This window comes from Anopheles gambiae, chromosome 2 (genome assembly GCF_943734735.2).
Source record: "Anopheles gambiae chromosome 2, idAnoGambNW_F1_1, whole genome shotgun sequence".
In the NCBI taxonomy this organism is placed as follows: domain Eukaryota; kingdom Metazoa; phylum Arthropoda; class Insecta; order Diptera; family Culicidae; genus Anopheles; species Anopheles gambiae.
This window is the reverse complement of record NC_064601.1, coordinates 101,248,255-101,267,974: the sequence shown is the minus strand read 5'-3', so window position 1 is coordinate 101,267,974 and position 19,720 is coordinate 101,248,255. Positions and strand designations below refer to the sequence as shown.

General features: G+C 48.2%; 1 protein-coding gene across 12 annotated transcripts in view; it reads right to left on the bottom strand.

Moving 5' to 3' along the window:
* Window positions 1–19,720, bottom strand: part of LOC5667392 (la-related protein Larp4B) — a 52,689-nt gene that overhangs the window by 8,368 nt on the left and 24,601 nt on the right. For all 12 annotated transcript variants that reach the window (XM_061650416.1, XM_061650423.1, XM_061650421.1 and 9 more), the window contains 5 exons: window positions 5,248–5,950; window positions 4,917–5,166; window positions 4,690–4,830; window positions 4,225–4,596; window positions 393–4,137 (listed from right to left, as the gene is read on the bottom strand). In XM_061650416.1, coding sequence (XP_061506400.1) covers window positions 393–4,137; window positions 4,225–4,596; window positions 4,690–4,830; window positions 4,917–5,166; window positions 5,248–5,950 — 5,211 coding nt within the window. The remainder of the gene's footprint in view (window positions 1–392; window positions 4,138–4,224; window positions 4,597–4,689; window positions 4,831–4,916; window positions 5,167–5,247; window positions 5,951–19,720) is intronic.

Sequence of the window (19,720 nt, the reverse complement as noted above, 5' to 3'; positions counted from 1 at the left end):
ATTCCTATTGGATTTGTCCAACAAGGGTACTACATAGTCCAATTCCCATACCCTAAATTTCTTTTTCTGTAAGAAAGAGTCAATGTAGTATCCCACAACTATGAGAACAACTGAAAAACCTGGTAACCGTAGGGTGTATCAAAATATGCAGTTTTATGTAAAAAAGAAAGAAACATTTACAAATTAAAAACAAAAAGATTAATGAGTATCACAGAAATTTATAAAGAAGGAAGGAGAGAGGAACGTTAAACAGTTACTACTTAATTAATTAATTATATCATTAAGTTACTAGTTAATATGGATTGCTTTTGGAGTGTCTTTGTACTTTCATTTTTGCCATTACGTAGTTTATGGATGACCCCTATACAGCACATGTTTTCACATCCACATACCTCGTTGTTCTCGGAAACCATCACCATGGTGGTGGTGCGCTGTGGTGCCACCAGTTGAGCTCCTGCCACCGGCGCCCGAATCCTTCCGCTTGCTGCTAACGCCAATGAATCCACCGGTGTTGTTGTTGTTGTTGCCGTTCCCTGCGGCAGCGCTACCACCGGCAGTACCGTGCGCGACGGTAGCTCCAGTGGTGGCAGTTGAAGCTGCTACAGCCGTCGAACCGTTGCTCTCCGACGATGCTGCTAATGCATTACTGTTCTCTTTCTCCACCACACCACCGCCACCGCCCGACGAAGCGGAGGAGCTGCTGACGGCGGTGGTGGTAGTGGAACCCATGGCAGAGCCGGTCAGCTTATCGCTACCGTGATGATGATTGTGGGACGGAAGCGACGACGCCTGTTCCTTGCTGTCCTTGCTTTGTTCGGCCAGATGCTGCGCTACCTGGGCGTAGCTCAGCCGTACCTGAGGGGTGGCGGCGGGCACGGTGGCTGTCGCCGCAGTACTGTCGTGCGGAACCAACGGTGGGTGGTTCTGCAGCGAGAAGGTTGGCGGTGGGGGCTGTGGTGCCGCCGCCGCCGAGGTGGACGATTTACTGCTACCGGCAGAGGAAGTGTTAGCGTGGCTGGTGGCGGTAGTGTTTGTGGCGGCGTTGGTCGATGTCGACGGCTTTTTCGCCGCACCACTACCACCAGCAGAAGTGACGGATGGGGAGGCGGCGGCGGCGGCGGCGGCAGTACCGGAGGAAGAAGATTTGGTAGTGAAATCAGTCGAGGTCATCGTTGCCGCGTTGGCCGTCGTGGGTGGAGGAGCGGAGGCGGCCGCCTCGCCCTTCACTACCGACGCCGCACTCTCGAGCGTCGCGGTGGAGGTGGCCCGGGAGGTGGTGGTCGTCGGCGCAGCGGTGACAGGGGTCGCCGCCATTTGCAACAACGATACGTCAGTCTTGGTAGATTTATCGGCCGTACTGGTGCCGGTCGATACCGGAGCAGCGCTGTTGGCGGCAGCGACCGACGAATGCGTCGTACCGGTCGAGGCGGAGGAGTGGGAGGAGGAGGAGGAAAGCGTGGACGCAGTTTGACTGCCACCACTCGTTGCGGCATTTGTGCTGCCTTTTATCACAGGTAGATGATTATTCTGCTGCTGCTGGTTACTGGTTCCCGATGCACCGGAAGCGCCATTGCTGTTCGTTGGACCGGATTCGTTAGTGGCCGCTTTCGGCTCCGTCGCGCTCTTGCCGCCCAGGCTAAGCTCGTTGCTGCTGCTGCTGCTGTTGGCGGAAACGACCGGCACCGTCGCCGTGCCGGCCACGATGGCCGCCACCGTCGCCGCACCCGGTGCCCGTACGCCCTTGGCCGTACCCTTGACGACGTCCGCCAGCCGATGGTTTTCACCCCAGGCCGAAACGACGGGCGGTGGTGCGGCGGCGGCGGCCGGACCCGATAGCAGACCGGAGGACGCACCACCGGCTGTCGCGGCACTGCTGGACGCGAGTCCTCCGCCTCCTCCATCCGACGCATCGTTCCGATGGGCGGTGGTAGAAGACGTGGAGCTGCTGGCACTGGTTCCGGAAGCATTGCCTACAGCACCGCCCGGAAGATGCTGCTGCGCTGCTTGGCCGTAGGTGGCGGCGGCCGCGGAAGCATTACCCCCTTTCGAGCCGGAGCGGCCCGCACTGGCGTTTCCACTGGCGGAACTACCGGCCGTCCCGCCGGTCCCGGCCGTGATGAGGCTGCGTCCCTCGTGGCCCGGAAGGGGCGGAAATGCCGCTGGTTCGAGATCGAACTGAACACTGGTACTGTTGCTGCTGCTGTTGGTGGTGCTGGAGCTGTTGTTGCTGTTGGTGGTGGTGGCACTGTTGGAGCTGGCGGCCGTACTGCCGCCCCCGTTGCTGGCTGCGCTACTAGCACCACCGCCTCCAGCGTTCGACGATCCACCTGTCGCGACGATCGCTTGCTGATGGTGCTGCTGCTGGTGGTAGTGGTGATGCTGCTGCTGCTGCTGCTGCTGGTTATGATGATGATGGTGCGATCCCGAGCCCTGCGATTGTTGCTGCGCCGTGTGCAGCTGATGGGAGGACTGCTGCAACACATGGTGTTGCTGCTGGTGCGGCTGGGACTGCTGACCCGCCGCTCCCTGCTGATTATGATGGCCGTGAGGATTGGTACTGGTGTTGCTGTGTTGCTGCGTTTGGTGATTGTTCGCACCCGAGGAGGAGGACGAATGGTGGTGCTGCTGCTGCTGCGATTGCTGATGATGGCCTAGGTGCGGTTGCTGACTCATTGGATGCGAATGGTACTGCTGCTGCTGCTGCTGGGTGTGGTGCATCATATCCTGCAGCTGCTGCTGCTTATTGTGGCCACCGCCTGCTGCACCGTGCTGCTGAAAGGAAGAACTGGAATCGAGCAACCCACCGCCAGACGGTGCTGCTGCCGCATTCCGATGGTGCCCTTGTTGCGAGTGGTATCCACCGCCACCGTGATGCTCCGACGCGATGAGACCGCCGGCGTATCCATTATTATCACCACCGCGCCCACGGTCCCCGCGGCCCTGGTATTTACCGCCCCCGCTACCTCCTCCTCCTCCACCGGTGGAAGGCGCCAATTGGTTGAGACTAGTTGTATGCATGATAACCTTATTGCTACTGGTATTATTCACACTGGCTGCACCGTTGTTGCTGCTGCTGCTGCTGCTACCGTTGTTAGTGTTACTGCTATTACTGCCGCTGTAGATCGTACCGTGCCGCATGCTGCTGCCGTACATGCTGCCGCCGGCCGCGGCCCCACCAACACCGCCGTCCATCGGCATCATCATCTCGTCCTTCCGTCGGCGCGGGTTCCGCCGCGGCTGGTTCGGCACCCACGGCTGCTGGGTAGCGTCCAGCGACATGATCGTCGCGCTCGACGCGTTTGTGCTGGAGTTTTTGCGCCCGCCACCGGCCGTCGTGTAGGCGGGCACTACCAGCACCGTGTTGGCACCGGTTTCGTCCTCGTACACGTGCTGCTGCTGCTGTTGCTGCATGCCCTGCCGCTGCAGATCCGTCCGCACAACGAGCTCCATCGCTCCGCCGTCCGTTTGCTGCTGCTGTTGGCCACTGTAAAGTTGCTGCTGCTGCTGCTGATGTTGCAGTGGTGCGGCAGTTAGGTAGTGGGTGTACTGGGGAAGGTACACCATACCGGTCGCACCGGTTGCCGTCGTGCCGGCGGCCGTGGAAGGTTTGCCACCGAGCAGGCCGGCACTTTTGCCACCGCCGCCGCCCGCCGCGCTTGCCTGGTACGTGCTGGCGACCTGCGACTGGACGCCGGCGGCCCCAGAGGCAGCGCCACTGCCGGCACTACCTGCGCTTTGCGCCTGGTAGCCGCCGCCCGACGACTGCTGCTGCCGATGCATACCGGTTGAACCGGCGACACCGCTGTTCGTTGTAACCGACTGACCATCGTTACTTGCTCCTCCGTGCTGCTGCTGCTGCTGCTGCGATTGGCGTTTGTTGCGAGGATTCTGCCGGTGGCCACCGCCACCGCCCGGCACTCCACCGTACCGGCCGTTCTGCTGTTTGCCGCCGCCAGCCGCACCACCACCACCGCCGCCGCCAGCACCTGCCGCCGTTCCACCAGCACCACCGCTGGCCGGATAGACCGTCACCGGCTGCATGCCATTCGTTAGGTACGGGCTCATCTCGAAATAGTTGCCCTGAGCTGGCTGCCACGATGGCACGAAGCCGCCGTACAGTGGCTGCTGCTGGAATGGCTAAAAGAAGAGGAGCAAGTGTTATTACATCCAATCATCACCAAAAATAAAAGCACTACACAAAAAAGCAATCGCTCCCACACTCACAAACATGTGCACGGCCGTGTTGTAGCCCTGCGGCAACGGTGCATTGTGCTGCAGTATGTACCGCTGGCCATTCGGGTAGGTCGCAATGGTGGCCGCATTCAGGGGCGCCGTTTGTACCGGATCGTACGCTGCGGTCGTTACGCCGCCCATTGCAGCGGCGGCCGCGGCTGCCGCTGCTGCCGCGGCGGCAGTGGCCGAAGCGGCCGACGGCGGTATGACACCACCGACAGCAGCGCCCGCCGCGACGGCCGAACCCGGCGGCGGCGTCGTCCGGAAACCGTTCAGTCCATTTTTCATCGGCACACCGCCTACCGGTGTGATCGGTAGCCGGTTCATTGGTTTGGCCTTTATTCGCGCCATGATTGGTTTACCCTGGAAGCAGACAAAGCAAACAAAAAAAATCGTTATTATTTGTTGAAAATGTGGACAACCGAAGCGAAGCAGCGATGCAAACGAGGTACGCACCTGGAATTCTTTCACCTCCTCGCGCAAATACCGGAACGCTCGCTGGGCGTCTTCGTCCGACTCGAACGTAATGTACCACGAGTTGTTGTGGGCAAATTCGCAGGAAATGAAGCGCGGACAGTTTTCGCCTTGGAAAATGTTCTAAACAAACGGAACCAACATTCAGAAAAAAAAAGCGTACGTTAATTATGGTCCCCTCCATTGCTCCAATGGCTGCTATACAGTACCTTAACGTCCTCGACCGGCGTGTTGTCCGATATTTCACGCAATATCACGATGCACCGCTTGTGGTTCGGGCGCACCTTTAGGCCATCCTCGTCCACCTGCACGTTCGGGGACTCACGCAGCACCTCCGTTATCAGCTTGATGTCCTTGGTAAGCTTCTTCACCTGATTGAAGTTCGCAATTGTCCAGATTGGCACGTACTGATCGTTGTCCATTTGTGTCAGGAGATATGTGTCGTTCGCAAGGTTTTCTCTGCAACAAGAATGATTGGGGTGGTTCGATTAGCTGGAGGGATTTTACGAGATTTAAAGACACACACACACACACACTTACCGCGAAAAATAGTAATCAAGCTGTGTTTGTAGCAGCTGCTTCAGCTGCTCTAAAGGCATCCCGTTGTGTTCGGTACTACTACTGCTACTAGTAGGATTGTTGTTATCACTGGAAACGACGATGGTACCGCCGCCACTGTTCGCTACTGGCGGCCCCACCATCCCGCCGTCCATCAGCATCACCTTTCCGACGTCGGTGGCGGCCGTGACGACTGCCGCACCGTCGTTGATGATGCTACTGCTGACGCCATTATTGTTGCTGCTGCTGCTGCTGCTCGGCGGATGGCTACTGACGAGGGCAGGAGTGCTATAACTATTATTACTAGTGTTGGCCGTGGCTATTATTGCAGCGTTGGTAACGGGCGCCGCCGTAGCAGGCGAGGTGCCGCCTTCCGTGTAGTACTCCTGTGTGGCGGCGGCGTTGGAAGCAGCCGTCGATGCTTCGTTCGCAGCAGCGGTTCCGTTCAGGGCACTGTAGTCCACCGCTTGCGGGGCGGCTTGTGGTGCTGGCTGCTGCTGCTGCTGTGCTACGATCGTCATGCTGGACATTCCGCTGGTTATGATTGTGCTTGCCGCTGCTGCTGTCGGTGTGATGACTGTGGCGACCGAGACCGCTCCCACGCCGGGGGCAGAGTAAACCGCGCTAGAAGCGTTTGTGGACAGTAAGCCTGTTGTGTTGTCGACACCATTCATCAGCACGTAGCCTGTATTTTTGAAAAAAAGGAGACATGAAAAGAGCAAGGAAAATTGATTAGAAATCGTAGAAAAGGGAAACCATGTTTCGAGTAAAGTTGGTTACTATTGATTACATCTATCACAGAGTGAGGGAGGGAGGCAATAGAGAAGAAGATTAAACCCCAATAAACACCTCTATCTTTCGTTCATCTTTACACTCCGCAATCTAAAAACATTGAACATTGGTGCACAGATCAGGGGTGTACGAATGGCTTTTCATTGAATGTTCCTTCAATTTCCTCACTGTAATTGATTCTCGTTTTCAATTTCAAACCATTTAAAAGAGACTTTTGCTATTTGCTTCAACAAAAACTTCATTCGAGGGCTTTGAAATCATTTAACATCGAAAGTCGATACTTCCATGTCGAAATTCTTAAAATAATAATTTACAGCAAAGTTCCACTCGTACACGCTTTAGATTTAACCATACGTTCAACCTGCTCCAAAGGCGACTAATGCATCATAAAATGCAGTAAAAAAGGAAGGAATTCCCCAATGCGGTTACAAATTTAGCACAAGCCTAATAATAGATTCCTCCATTCTGTGCGATGATGGAATACAAACATTGATGCGATGATGGAATACAAGTTCTTCTTTGTCACATATCATTTTAAATTGTCAAGATAGCATTCAAACAAAAAGGTTACAGGGTTTCGAATCATATAAGGGAATAGTTCAATCTCTTAGGGTCGGGGAATAGTTCAAATCGGTAGGGGAATGTGGCAAATCGATAGGGGAATGTTGCATGCAAGCTGTGGAAGTTTGCAATCATATAGGGGAGTGTTGCAATCAACTAGGGGATTTTTGCAAGCATACTGTGGAGCTGTCATCAGACTGTGGGTGCCGGTGCAGAAAGCTTCGAATTGATACCGATGATGTTTTCTTAAAAACATCATTTGAATTTGTTTTCGTGTTGCATTCAGCTCTCTACAAATGACTACTAAATATATCCTGCTGCGGAGCCATACTTAAACATGATAAGTTAGTAAAATTAACGAAAATATTGTGGGGTATTTACAGCGGCATCCATAGTCTGATGACAGCTCCACAGTATACTTGCAAAATTCCCCTAGTCGATTGCAACACTCCCTTATACGATTGCAAACTTCCACAGTAGTGATAGGAGCTCGGAATCGAACCTACCCGATTCCGATTCCATGTTCGGAATCAATTACTGATTCCGGAGCCAATTCCGGAACCGATTCCGGAGCCGATTCCGGAGCCGATTCCGGAGTCGACTCCGGAGCCGATTCCGGTGCCGATTCCGGAGCCGATTCCGGAGCCGATTCCGGTGCCGATTCCGGTGCCGATTCCGGTGCCGATTCCGAAGTTCACTCCGGAGCCGTTTCCAGAGTTGACTCCGGAGCGAAAATCTCCATGATAATGGATCTATTCCGGAGTCGATTCCGATTCCGGAGCCGATGCCGGAATCGATTCCGGAAACTGATTGCGGACCTACTATCCAGAATCGATTCCAGAAGACTGCGAAACTAGCCGGAATCGATTCCGACAAAAACTTCATTTTCCCATTACTATTCCACCAGCTTGCTTGCAACATTGCAACCACAACCACAAGTTTGAAATAAGAAAATGTAAAGAAAAACCTTAAAACCAACATGATGCATGACGAATCTTTGTCAGCAATTATATTCCTATACTTTCAGAGTTAATTCTTCTTCGTGGCGTAACGCCCCAATAGTTTTTTGTCGACTCGTAAGTCTTAATTGCATCACGAAAACACCGGACAGCCAGTCAGTCCAATTCCACATATCCCAGCGCCAACATATCCCAACCGAACACACTCTGCCACATGATAGACTTTTCTTTAGCTGCGGCTAAAAGAACGATTTCGGAACGGAAAACTTCTTAACCCTTGTCCTGTGGGGTGTGTGTGTGTGTGTGTAACAGAGCACCGGCGAAGCAAACGAACACTCCCCGCGTTTCCCAATATATTCGGACTTTACCTTGGACCTGTGTGTGTGCGTGTGTGTGTCGACAAGCAAAACAAGAAGGTGCACCAACCGCACACGGAAGAACTTCATAAATAATTCATTGGAAGCACACACGCTTCGTTGGTCGAACGGAAAGGGAGACTCCTTTTTTTTTGTACGATGTGGATGAGTTTTGGGGTGCCAAATTAGAATGCATTCTACCTTGTCTCGTCTCTGCTAAGGCGGAACACACAAAACCATACCAATACCAAGGAACAAAACCATACCAATAGAGGGGAACTGTTGTATTGGAAAGGTTTACCAGTCTCCAATAGGAAGGTTCTGAAGTAGTATCGCTAGTTAGTTTTCATGATTCAATTTCAGTTTCATTTTCATCTCCAGTTTTAAAATGTGAAATTACTTTTCCAACAGATGAGGCTACAGCATTCTCAACTACAACCCGAAGAGAATGTGTTCTTTTGGCCTTTAAATGCCATCTTTCACTGAAGCATTATCGCTCTTCCCAGCACCAAGCATATGGCATAGTAAGAAAATAGCCCCTGGTCTTCACTACTGGAGGTCAGTCGACGGCCGAGACACGAGTTTGCGCAACTTCCCTGAGAAACCCTTTCCCTGCTCTCTCAGACTGTGTACTCCAACAATTTGCCGAATTTCCGTGATGGGACGCGGTGTCAGGGCGCGGGCAATGGAACAACGGCCACAGACACACATCGAATGATCCAAATCTGGCTCTTGGATGCCGCCGTTCCCTCATGCGCTGGGGAAGAGACGACAATCGTGTCTCGATAGTACCGGGGCCAGGCGTGTTGAGAACGGGAGCTGCTAGAGCTAAGATGAGTTCGTTCATGCTACAGTCTCGGCACAGAGCAATGACTCTCTCGGGATCGGTGCGAAACTTAGACTCAGTCGGTCAAGTCAGTTCTAACCCCCATCTGTCATCACCAAGCGGCGCACACAGCTGGGAAGACGAAACCAGGGTGTTGGTGACAAGCCGTTTGGTAAGATGGAGAGATGGTGTTGCCCAGGAGGACGTGCTGTTTGGGGGCGCAGCGTCGTAGACCGAACCCGAAATAGACAGACGCAGTGCTGCTGCTGCTGCCGCGTGGACACACCGTGTGCCGGAATATGACAAAATGGGGTTGACAAGAGGTGTAGCCAGTCCGCCAGCCAGGAAAAGGCGAAAAAGAGAGGAAGAGAAGGAGAGAGAGTTCGTAGGTTATTTTCGTTCGCCAATCGGTCGAAGCGCTCGCGCAAACCATGCCGGGAAAAGAAAGACCTTTCCGTGTGTTCTATGGTGTGTGTGTCGTGGCAGTAGTAGTAGTAGTAGGGGGTGGATATGTGCTGACTTTCTGTTGCACAGTAACACCACCCCACCCCACCCTGCGCATCCTCCTGCATCCGCAAAGGTGTAGAAAGTGGACAACGGCAAAAGGCAACATTGGGGCAGACCCGGCGGCACACGCAAGCGCTCACACCGTTGCGCCGAGCGAGAATTGACCGGCAGAGGGCAAGTAGCCGATGACATAATCTAAGTATAGACACAATAGGGTGGGAAGGGAGAGGAAATGTACCGTTGGGTATCAGCAGGCAGTCGCCGCTAGCTCGGGACAGACGCGGCGACGAAATCAAGCGCACCCCAGTTGTTGTTGTCGGTCGAGTTTATGCCCTTAATCAGTGTGCTAGACGACGACGACGCGCGCGATCGAAAGTTCAAACCCGACAAAGTTCCCCTCTAGCCGCTCTAGATCACAATGGGAAGAGTGGTCTCAGAGGGGCAAAAGGGAAGGTGTAATAATATTTGAGGATATTGTGATGAAATAGAGATGCAAAAGAGTGATCGAGCCAGAATACGATCACTGAAGGGATTTTGGAATGTCGGGGAATATCTTTCTACTGTCTATCTTTGTAAAATAACGCAATGTTCTTCAACATCTTGTCTTTCAACTTCAATATCTAAGCTTCAATTTTGTTTTCAAGAAGTGCATGCACACGATCATGACAAAATGCTAACAAATTATACAGTAAAAAGTTTAATGTTTCCTATTAGATTTATGGATATGGACTAGACTTATGGCAGCTGGCGGCTATGTCATCACACAAACGAACACACCAAACTGACACGCGAAAGTGGTTATTAAAATTTAAAAATAGGCAAATGAGATTTTAAAATGTAATAGTAGTAAAGCATGTGTAAAAATCGTAAAAAAAAACTCTCTACAAGGCTAAAAACGAAGATGCAATGTGTCAATCAAACAAGTTGATAAATATTTATACTAAAACATGCTGAATTTACAGCATTCTAACTTAAATGATCATGGGAGGGAAAATCAAAACATCAACTGCCAAAAAAATATTCTCCAAGACTATCACTTTTACAGTGTGTTGACGTTTTTGGAGGCAAAAGAATTGATTTTAAAAATTAAAAAAATGTAAGAAAAGGCACTAAGATGCGCTCAACTTATAACAAACATTGCGAACCTATATGAACGAACATGATTTTGCTAGCATATTCTTCAAAGAAAACTAATAAATAATTTTTTTTATTATTAACATTGCCGTCTTGTGTTGGGTTTCATGAATCTTTCGTTGCGATTCATTCATATGAATCTTCATTGGTGAGTGATTCGAATCTCGAATCGAATTTTTAAAGATTCACGCGTCTCTAAAGATTCACGAATCTATGAAAAAGACGAATGAAGCTCAAATGCTGAAAGTCTCTATAAGCAAACCAAACGACAGCGAATCTTCAAAGAATCATGAATCTCCAAAGATTCACGAATCATCAAAGAGTCATGCATCTCTAAATATTCTTGAATCTCGTATGGTTCATGAATCTATAAGCTTCATAAGTCCATTAAAATTCATATAACTCTAGGGATTCATGAATCTTTAGAGATGTATGATTTCCAAAATATTGAATTTGCTCAATCCCAGCTAAAACTTGCCCGTTGTGGGTTCAAGCCTCGCATGGGCCGTATCCCCGTAGCAAAACAAACTATCCGGCTGCGTGGTACTTGCCAAGAAGTCTCGATAGCCTGTACAAGCTGGCATGACCACGTAGGTTGTTACGCCAAGAAGCTTTATGATTTTTTAGAGATTCATGAATCCCTAGAGATTCGTTAATCTTTTGAGATTCATGAATCGTTCGAGATTAATGAGTCTTTCGAAATTCATGAATCTTTGAAGATTCATCAATATTTGAGATTCATGAATCTTTCCATCCGAGATACAGATTCATTGAATCATTCCAAAGATTCATTCAGATTCATGAATCTGAATCAGATTTACCCAACACTATTGTCGTCGTTGGGTAAAGAGTAATTGCAAGAGAAGATAACATTCAGAAATTGCAAACAAAATCGAACCTGCACCACCTGCTGCTGCTACTACTTTGGATTTTGTTCCTTTTTCGGCCAAGGTGTCTATAACACATCCTGTTTCAAATACAACAACAACGAAAAACCTGTCAGAGAGTACGAAATCTCATTTTTAGCCTGGTGAAATAGGCTTGCCTCTCTTCCCTGTCATGTCCCTCTCACACCATCGATCAACTAATGTTGTTTTTCCGAGTTAATTTTCCCAATGCCACCACACCAAACACGATTGCAACATTGTATCATCATCATCGCCGAACGATTCATGTGTGCACAACACACGGCGCGATATCGACTAGGAGAAGCAACAGCAGAAAATAAGGTGATCGGTGGGGGTAGAGGGGAGTAGTAGCCACCACAACAACAACAACAACAACAACGCCATCATATTTCCGAATAAGCCGATAATGATGGAAACAACATAACTGTGCCTGCTCCACTTTCAAACTCGCTCGTTGACCAGGTTGGGAAAGGGAGGGAGCGAGAGCGAACCAAAGGTGGCGATTTGGGAATGTGGGGGGTTGGCGGTGTGGCCATTGGCCTTTACACTGGCGGCACTCTCTCATCATATTACCCCGCAAGTTTTGTTCCGCTTTTCCCTAACCCCCACCAGAACACAATCAACAGGCGCGCGCGCACACACAACCCGTAGTAGTCAGTCGTATCATTTTAACGGTAGTCACTCGGAGAGTGTACTTTTGCCGGATTTGTGATGTACAGCAACATTGATCTTCTTTTACAACTCCACCACCAGCAGCAAAAGACCAGCCCGTCGGTGAGGGTGAAGCAATCAGAGAAACCCCGAACCGTGTGCTAATGGGGGGACCTACCACAGGGTCTTTCTAATGCCAGCTGGACACACACGCAATGTGCGCCCGCGCGTTAGACGGACGATGGTCATTGGCTTTTTTTTTTGCTGCGCTTCTCAGAACATATGTTGCCTCGTGTCAATGTCTCAATGCCAATCCTCCCATCGGTCACATTCAATATATATTTCCCCTGTGGATGTCCCTCTAATCGATAGAAAATTTACAAAGATTGATCATTAAATATGACAGTTATGCGTGCATTTATCGCACGCACTTGGTACAACGCTTGGGTTCGGTGGAAAATCCCCCGAGGGAATTTTGTCTAGCTCGTCCATCAACGCTGGGGCTCAGTCATTTGGAACCGAATAAACGCATTTTCATAATTTAATACGGGGCCGACAATGTGATCAGCGTTAGGGTCACTTAATAAGAATCACTATTACAAAAATAAAGGGAATTCCATGAATTGTGGCTTGTTAAAGAGAAGGCCTTGATGAGGAACGATGTACGGGGCACAACGTAATTTCCATTAGTTCAATGGAATGCCTTCAGTCGAAATTATGTTTTACGGTTAAATTGAGCTTTTTCCAATGTATCCAATTTGCAAGCCTATATACAGAACCAAAAAGATCCTCAGTTTGTTCCAAAGTTGGCATTTCGGTTGGATTCGCTTACCCTGGGGAGTAGGATATTTGCTCAACGGTAGGATCACTGCTTAGGCACAGGGAAAGTTTTCATCAAGAACTTCAAACCTTATAAATAAATAAATGAAACCTACTCTAGTGATTCATGATTAATCTTGCTAAGAGTTGCTGCCTGTTAGAGTTATTACGATATTGGTAGACGCAATTAGAGATGTGCGCGTAGAGTAAATGAGCGAGTTGAATCCTACAATTCAATGCCTGAATTCGTCTCAATACGACGGTTTTATAAGAATCTTTTCACTACTTGATGAGTATATACACATTTCTTATGACTTTTAGGTTTTGTTCACACTGTAGGAGAGAATAGAGTACCAAAAGAAGACATTTTTATTCGTTCCAGAGAGTTAGCGAGTTGAATCCCAAAAGAATGAATCACAGACACTAGGTCGGTGCTGACAGCGGAAGAGTTGAATCGTTAAACAGTGAGTTAAGGCTTAAAATCCCTCAGACCACAGGAAAAAAGGGGATTCAAATCACTGAAAATAGTGAGTCTAGCAGCGCGTCCTCCAGCGGAGGCCTAACGATCTTGAATAGTTTAAAATTAACCGTAGACCTTTTTCCCCCAAACTGGGTCCACCACTCCCCCCCCTTTACTACAAAGAAGCTCTCCTTCGACGAAAGAGACCTCCTTTGGCGTGCCGCTAAATTTAGTCTCTAATTTTTACCACTCATTTTGCGAACCTGGGTCTGGCCACCCCCTGGGGGTTTGGGAGCTTCAAATATAACAAAACCCCACGAGACCTCCTCCTGCCACTGTGTTCATAGTTTGGAGGTGAAACAACATGAACAGGTTTCGCGCATAATATTCGCACACTATGACCTTCTTGCTTTTGGCTGCTCTTTGCACTTCCCAACCATCAAACGTCTTTCTCTCTCCAAATAAGACCACATGCTCTTGGCGGGAACTGGCGAACGCTCATCATCAAATCCCCCGCTTCTTTATCAGCCGATGATGAAGAAAAATCGAAGAAATTCGTAAGGCCACACGGCAAGACCCATGCCGAGTTTGTGCAGAAGAAGAGGAGATCTTTTTACCTTCTAATGATTCAAGTCACACGCGGAATTTGAATTTGGCATTTAACTACAAAAGATCATTTGGAAGCAAACATATACACACAGAAAACGCCGTCTATTAAAACAAACCTGTTTGCGGGAACGAGGAAAGTGCGGGATTTTGGGGGGGGGGGGGGGGGGATCGAGTACAGAAAAGAGGCATAAATGGAATAACCTGATGCGCCCCCACTTGGGTCTCGATCATATATCGTATGTCTGCTCGCTCTCGGTGCCGAAGATTCACCACGATCGATTTTCAGTCGGCAAAAAATTATGCTCGCGATGTGGAGAAGCGTGTCTATTGGGAGAAGCGTGTTGGCGCCCATTTTGGAGGTTTGTAAGCGTAACCTTTTGGAGAAGGCTTTCGATACCAGCACGGTTGTTTCCAAGAAGATCGCAAACATCACTAAAAGTGATGATGCTGGTAAAGTTTCGCTTTTTATCACGCTTTTTATTTGCTCCGGGCCGTGTCTTGGGCTGTGTTCTCCCCCCGACTGAACAAATGGCTGCTTTCGAAGGCAACACGCTGCTGCTGCAGCTGCCACAAAAAAAAACCAGTTCTTCTTTAGTTTATTGGTTCAAATGCTTGCACGAGAGATATCGGGGGCAGTACGAGCTAGTAAGAAGACAAACCACCGCAGGGACCACTAACACTCTCGCGTAAAACCTTCACAGCTCCTATGCAGCTCCCCAATGCCCCAAATTCAATGTGCAGCAACCAAACTAGCCCCCAACAACACACAGAGCCGTTGTCGCTCTAAGGTCATCCCCTTCCTTAAAAGTGGTCGGTAATCCCGTCCACTGCATAAACCAAACACCGAGATCATCATCCACCTCCCCGTGAGGCTCTCTCACGCTGTGAGGCTCCGCTGCGCTTTGCCTTTGGAGGACGGTGGCGTGAGATGCACCTCGTGTGAATTTGATCCGTTTTCATCATCCCAAAACAAAACGAGAAGAGGAAAGGCAGCTCTTCGTCTGCATCACTGTATCTCACCACCCCGCCGTTTTTGTTGACATTCGGCTTCGGGGTTGGAAGTTGGTCGCTCGCGCTTGTGCAATCGAAGGGGTGTATCGTTTCATTGGAAGGCGGTTAGTTTGGTTAGTTGGTTGTTAATTATCGGGCGGCATATTACACACCACATCAGAACCGCAGAGAGCATTGCACAAGAGTAGGGCAAAAGCAAGAGATAGAGAAAATTTGCGATCGAAAATGCAATATACCTGGAATTTCCCATATCAATGGTCCAAACACAATATTTATTTATTTCTTTTTTATTTATTAAATAGCCACGTGAGGTTCATTCCAAACCCATGACGAGCATGTTAGGCCGTACATTCAACGACCGTACCAGCGCAAATTCGTGTTTTTTAATCACAATATGTAATCACAATTTTAATTATTCAATATACTACTCCAAGGAACAAGAAAGATTGTTAGCATGAACTTTTAATTGGTTTTGACGAAATCTCCAAGGTTTGATATTTCTTTATGGGTTTCGTGTTCGATCTGTAGCCCAAAAAACTGATTTTATCTTTTTTATGAACCTTAAATATGTGCGACAGATCGAGCCTGTCGATATAGCCTGTAAATATGTGCGACAGATCGAGATCGATGATTCTAACGATATACCTTTAATGATCCTAATCCCGTGGTACCTTTAATGATCCTAATCCTACCTTTAATGAGGGCGGTCCCGTGCCACAGTCGTCAACTCGAACGACTCAATAACATGCCCGTCATAGGTTCAAGCCCAGAATGAACCGTCTCCCCGTAGCAAGGATTGACTATCCGGCTGCGTAGTAATGAATTAAGTATCGAAAGCCTGTATAGTCCGGCATGTCCGCGTAGGACGTTACGCCAAATAGAAGAAGAAGAAGATCCTACTGATTAAATCATTCAACACAACAGTTGAAGCAATCTTCGTAATTATTAACTGTATGAAGCGTGTTATTGTTGCAGTGATTTTAGTCCTGTGGAAAGCCCTAATTGTAGATCTTATTTATTGCATTATGTTTTAAATGAAATATACATTATGTAAATTTTTGGTGGATTGTTTTTTTCCCCATAATGATATAAATGGGGAATTCCAACCTCCTGGTTAGCAACAAATCATCCCATCTTTATGTTGATCCTTCATTTCTGAATAACGCGTATGAACAGTCTGTTGGGATTAAAGGCTACCCGAGTACACTCTAGAGATGTTGTTGTATTACAATATAAAAATAAATGAAAATGTACTATAGTTAATACTGTTTTTGTATGATAAATTGATAAATTAAAAAAAAAATTTAAAACACACATTGCATCTGCGGCGTAGCCTGACATACGCTTTCAGGCAGAAAATGCCTAAAGGTCACCCCAGTCTCAGCCGCCGCATCTTAGAGAAGCTACGCTCGACCTACGATCCATACGTCGAAAGTGAAAGGAGCCTTTTAAATAACACCAGCAAATATTTGGATGATCAGCACCAATACACTCAAAAAGTTCAATAATTGCTCCATGTCTTACCTCAATAAGATTCTCTCGTAAACTATTGAATCATATGTTCTACCCCAACAATGTCAAAACGGGAGGTTCTTGACGTCTTGTGATGGCGCGGGAGCGGATGCAGATAAACTCACCAATTCTTGACAAACTGCCAAACAATTGTTCCGTAACGGCCGTCAAAAGCACGGACGGATATATGCATACAGCAAAAGCCGGCCCAGCGTATCATCATCAACGCCACCTCTCCTATTGGTTTGCAGAGCCCTTTGTGTCACGCGACACGCGGGTCGTGCGGGCTTGCCGCCAGCTCCCTGGCGTGACGTGTCGTCGGAGCTTCGCGAAGGGTGAGCGAAGAGGAGCGAGACAGAGTGACATTCCGTCGAAGTAACATCATGCAGTACGACGGTGATATCCACACCTTGCCGCCGCCGCTTTGACTTCCTTGATGGGCAGAGTATAACACCCCCACCAAGTCAAACACGATGTACTGTGGGGAGAAGGTGCAGATAGTATATGAGGAGGTGTGTTGGGGGATGTACTGAGATTCCTGCTGTCAAATAATTGCCACCAACCGTGCGCTCTCTCGCTCTCTCTTTCACTCTCGCCTTCCTGTCCCGTGTTTGAGACGCACGCAGCACACAAGATTGGCACCTGATCAGATATCTCTCAAGATGTCGGGTGTCTTTATATGCTGGCTTAAGTGTCGAACAGGGCAACAATCACATACACAGAGCTGGGAGGAGGAGGTGTAGATGGCACCGAAAACCACGCACACACAAGATCAAACGAGGTGATGCGCAAGAATTTTTGGCACAAGCCGCTGTTTTGTGCGCTCACCCACTTTCTGCACCACACCCCGCCGTTCGTCCCTCGGCAACATACACACCACACGAGGGGGCAACGCACCGTACGTACGTGCAAACGTGAAGAAGACATTCGACACCAGAGTGAACCAGCCACGTGAGGCGGGGACGGCAACACCACAATCAAGAAGGAAGAACAACATACAACCTCCTCCTCCTCTTGCTGTTGGTAGGAGGGGGCGTCGTGAAAAGGGAACAAATGAACTCCTGTACGGTGTTGATGATATACCTGACGTAACTCATATCATATCATTTATGTCAGCGAGGAGGCGGCGGGTGGTTTGTGGTTTTTTGGCATTCTTCTTTCAGAGACCGACCAAAATGGATCATCACACCGTACGCGCCAAGAGGGAAATATATCACACACCGCACGGGGATACAGCAGCAGCAGCAAGCAAGCAGGAGCGCAACAGTAGCAGCGATGCGATGCCGGAAATTATCTGTGACAGATTATTAGTTTTCTGTGTCAATTTTGATGTATTGCAGCACTTTTTTAGTGCTCTCTGCTGAAACCGATGACGTAAGACAGATTGCAGGGCTGTAATAAGGGTATAAGAGATAGAGTCCTGTTGATCTCAAACTATTTGTAGGACATCAATGTAGAGTTTTAACCGTTTGATGAGCTTTACAATGAGCCTCTTAGCAAAAAAAAAAATCTGTAAAATATTATATATTTGATTAATAAGGTGAATATTTCCTTAATTTGTAGAAATCAGTAATATCAATTTGGTTGCTATGAAATGTTTAAATGCAATTGTAGAATACGTTTGAGCCATAGTAAATCAAATCTCACAAACTAAGCTGTTCATTTTGTTGAGTTTTAACGCTAGTCAATGGAACTGGTTGTTTGGTGTAATCGTTAGCGCCACGCGGCGAAGCAAAACTCGGCCGACGTTAGTTCAAAACTCAAATAAATCGAGAAATCAAAACTTGATCATAATTATATTTATACATTTTATCTACCCAACTGAGGCTACTATACTAAGCTAATTAGTCCAAAAAATGCATATATATAATACAAATTACATTGTTGTTGTTTGTAAGTTTAACGAGGTTTTGAACCTCTTAGGATCACTTTCGCCTCTAGACATACATTATATTGTTGTATACATTACTATAGTGCAGAGAAACCCAAGGCGTATCAAATCAGAATCTAAATTATGTGACAGTTCAATTGGAAGTTTAATCTTTCTTATTGGTTTCTCCATTTCCAGCACAATCGATAAACAATTTTACATTGGTATTGAGTTCCTTCCAAATTGTTGCACATTGTAACGTAAAATTCCATCGCATTCAAACGACATTTTGAAACATTTTTGTTCATAACTTCAAAAGCTTAAATATCAACACGTTCCCAAACACACAAGCGCGCGCATACCCACTTAAAAGAACAATGAAAGGCCTTGTTTTTCTTATTTACACTTCATACAGGGGGGCTAGAGCAAGCTGAGAAACTGGGGGGCAAAAATGGAATAACTTTGTGTTTCAAATCAACCAAAGGTTACACGTTGAAGTATTGTAAAACGCGACCATTCCTTCACACTTGTGCTGCGACTAATTGTTCTTCCCATGCCATTGCCATCTCATGTCAATGTTCGTGTGTGTGTGTCTCATAAAGGTGCAAAGTAGGTGCTAAATGGAGGGACAAACCCACTCCTCCCAGCAGCTTTGAAACCCATTAACGAGGAAAACAAGCAAATCATATTGAAATAAAGCACTGGAAAAGAGGACAAATTTGTTCTGTTATGGCGACTTTTAAGAGGAATGTTTAGGGAATGTGTTGAAATACTGCCAAAATAGTTCAAACAATTAACTACCATCTGGGCTTTCAAGAACACAGCGCGAACTTGCCACACAAATAGAACAAAACAGGTAGCAAACAATTTACTTAAGTTGCAATCAAAAATTGCAATCAACTCAAATTCAACCCCAGGGTGACGGAGTGGGGACAAAGTGATCGTTAAAAGATGTGCATTGAACAAAAAACGCACACACGCTGCAGCCACGCCACACGCTTGACACTCCCCCCGCCCCATTTGGTCAAGGAAACAGGTCGTTCGCAACAAAGCAAATCGATTACCATCAAATGTCGATTGATTTTCTATCAAAAACAACTGCCTACGGTAACACACCACACCACCGACATTCTTTCGTCCCTTTCCTTCCCCGGCTCGATTACTTCACCGGTCGCTTGCGAAACCAATCCGCCGCCCCTCTGGAACGATCGCGAGGCGGGAGCTGTTCGGGGTGGTGGCGCGTTGTGGTTAAAGCTTCCCCGTTTTTGCTTCAACCATGCGTTCGCAGCAGTACCTTCTACTCCCTTAATGTGCGTACCTCCACGGCCGGGTGTGTGTGTGTTTTTGCAAACCTAAGCAGTCCACCCCCAGCAGAGCCTTCCGTGCTTCGCTCGGGGTTCAGAACCACATTCCAATTCACAGCACTCGAATACCACACAGAACCTCCCCGTTATTGTTGTTGTTATGTGGTTTATTATTA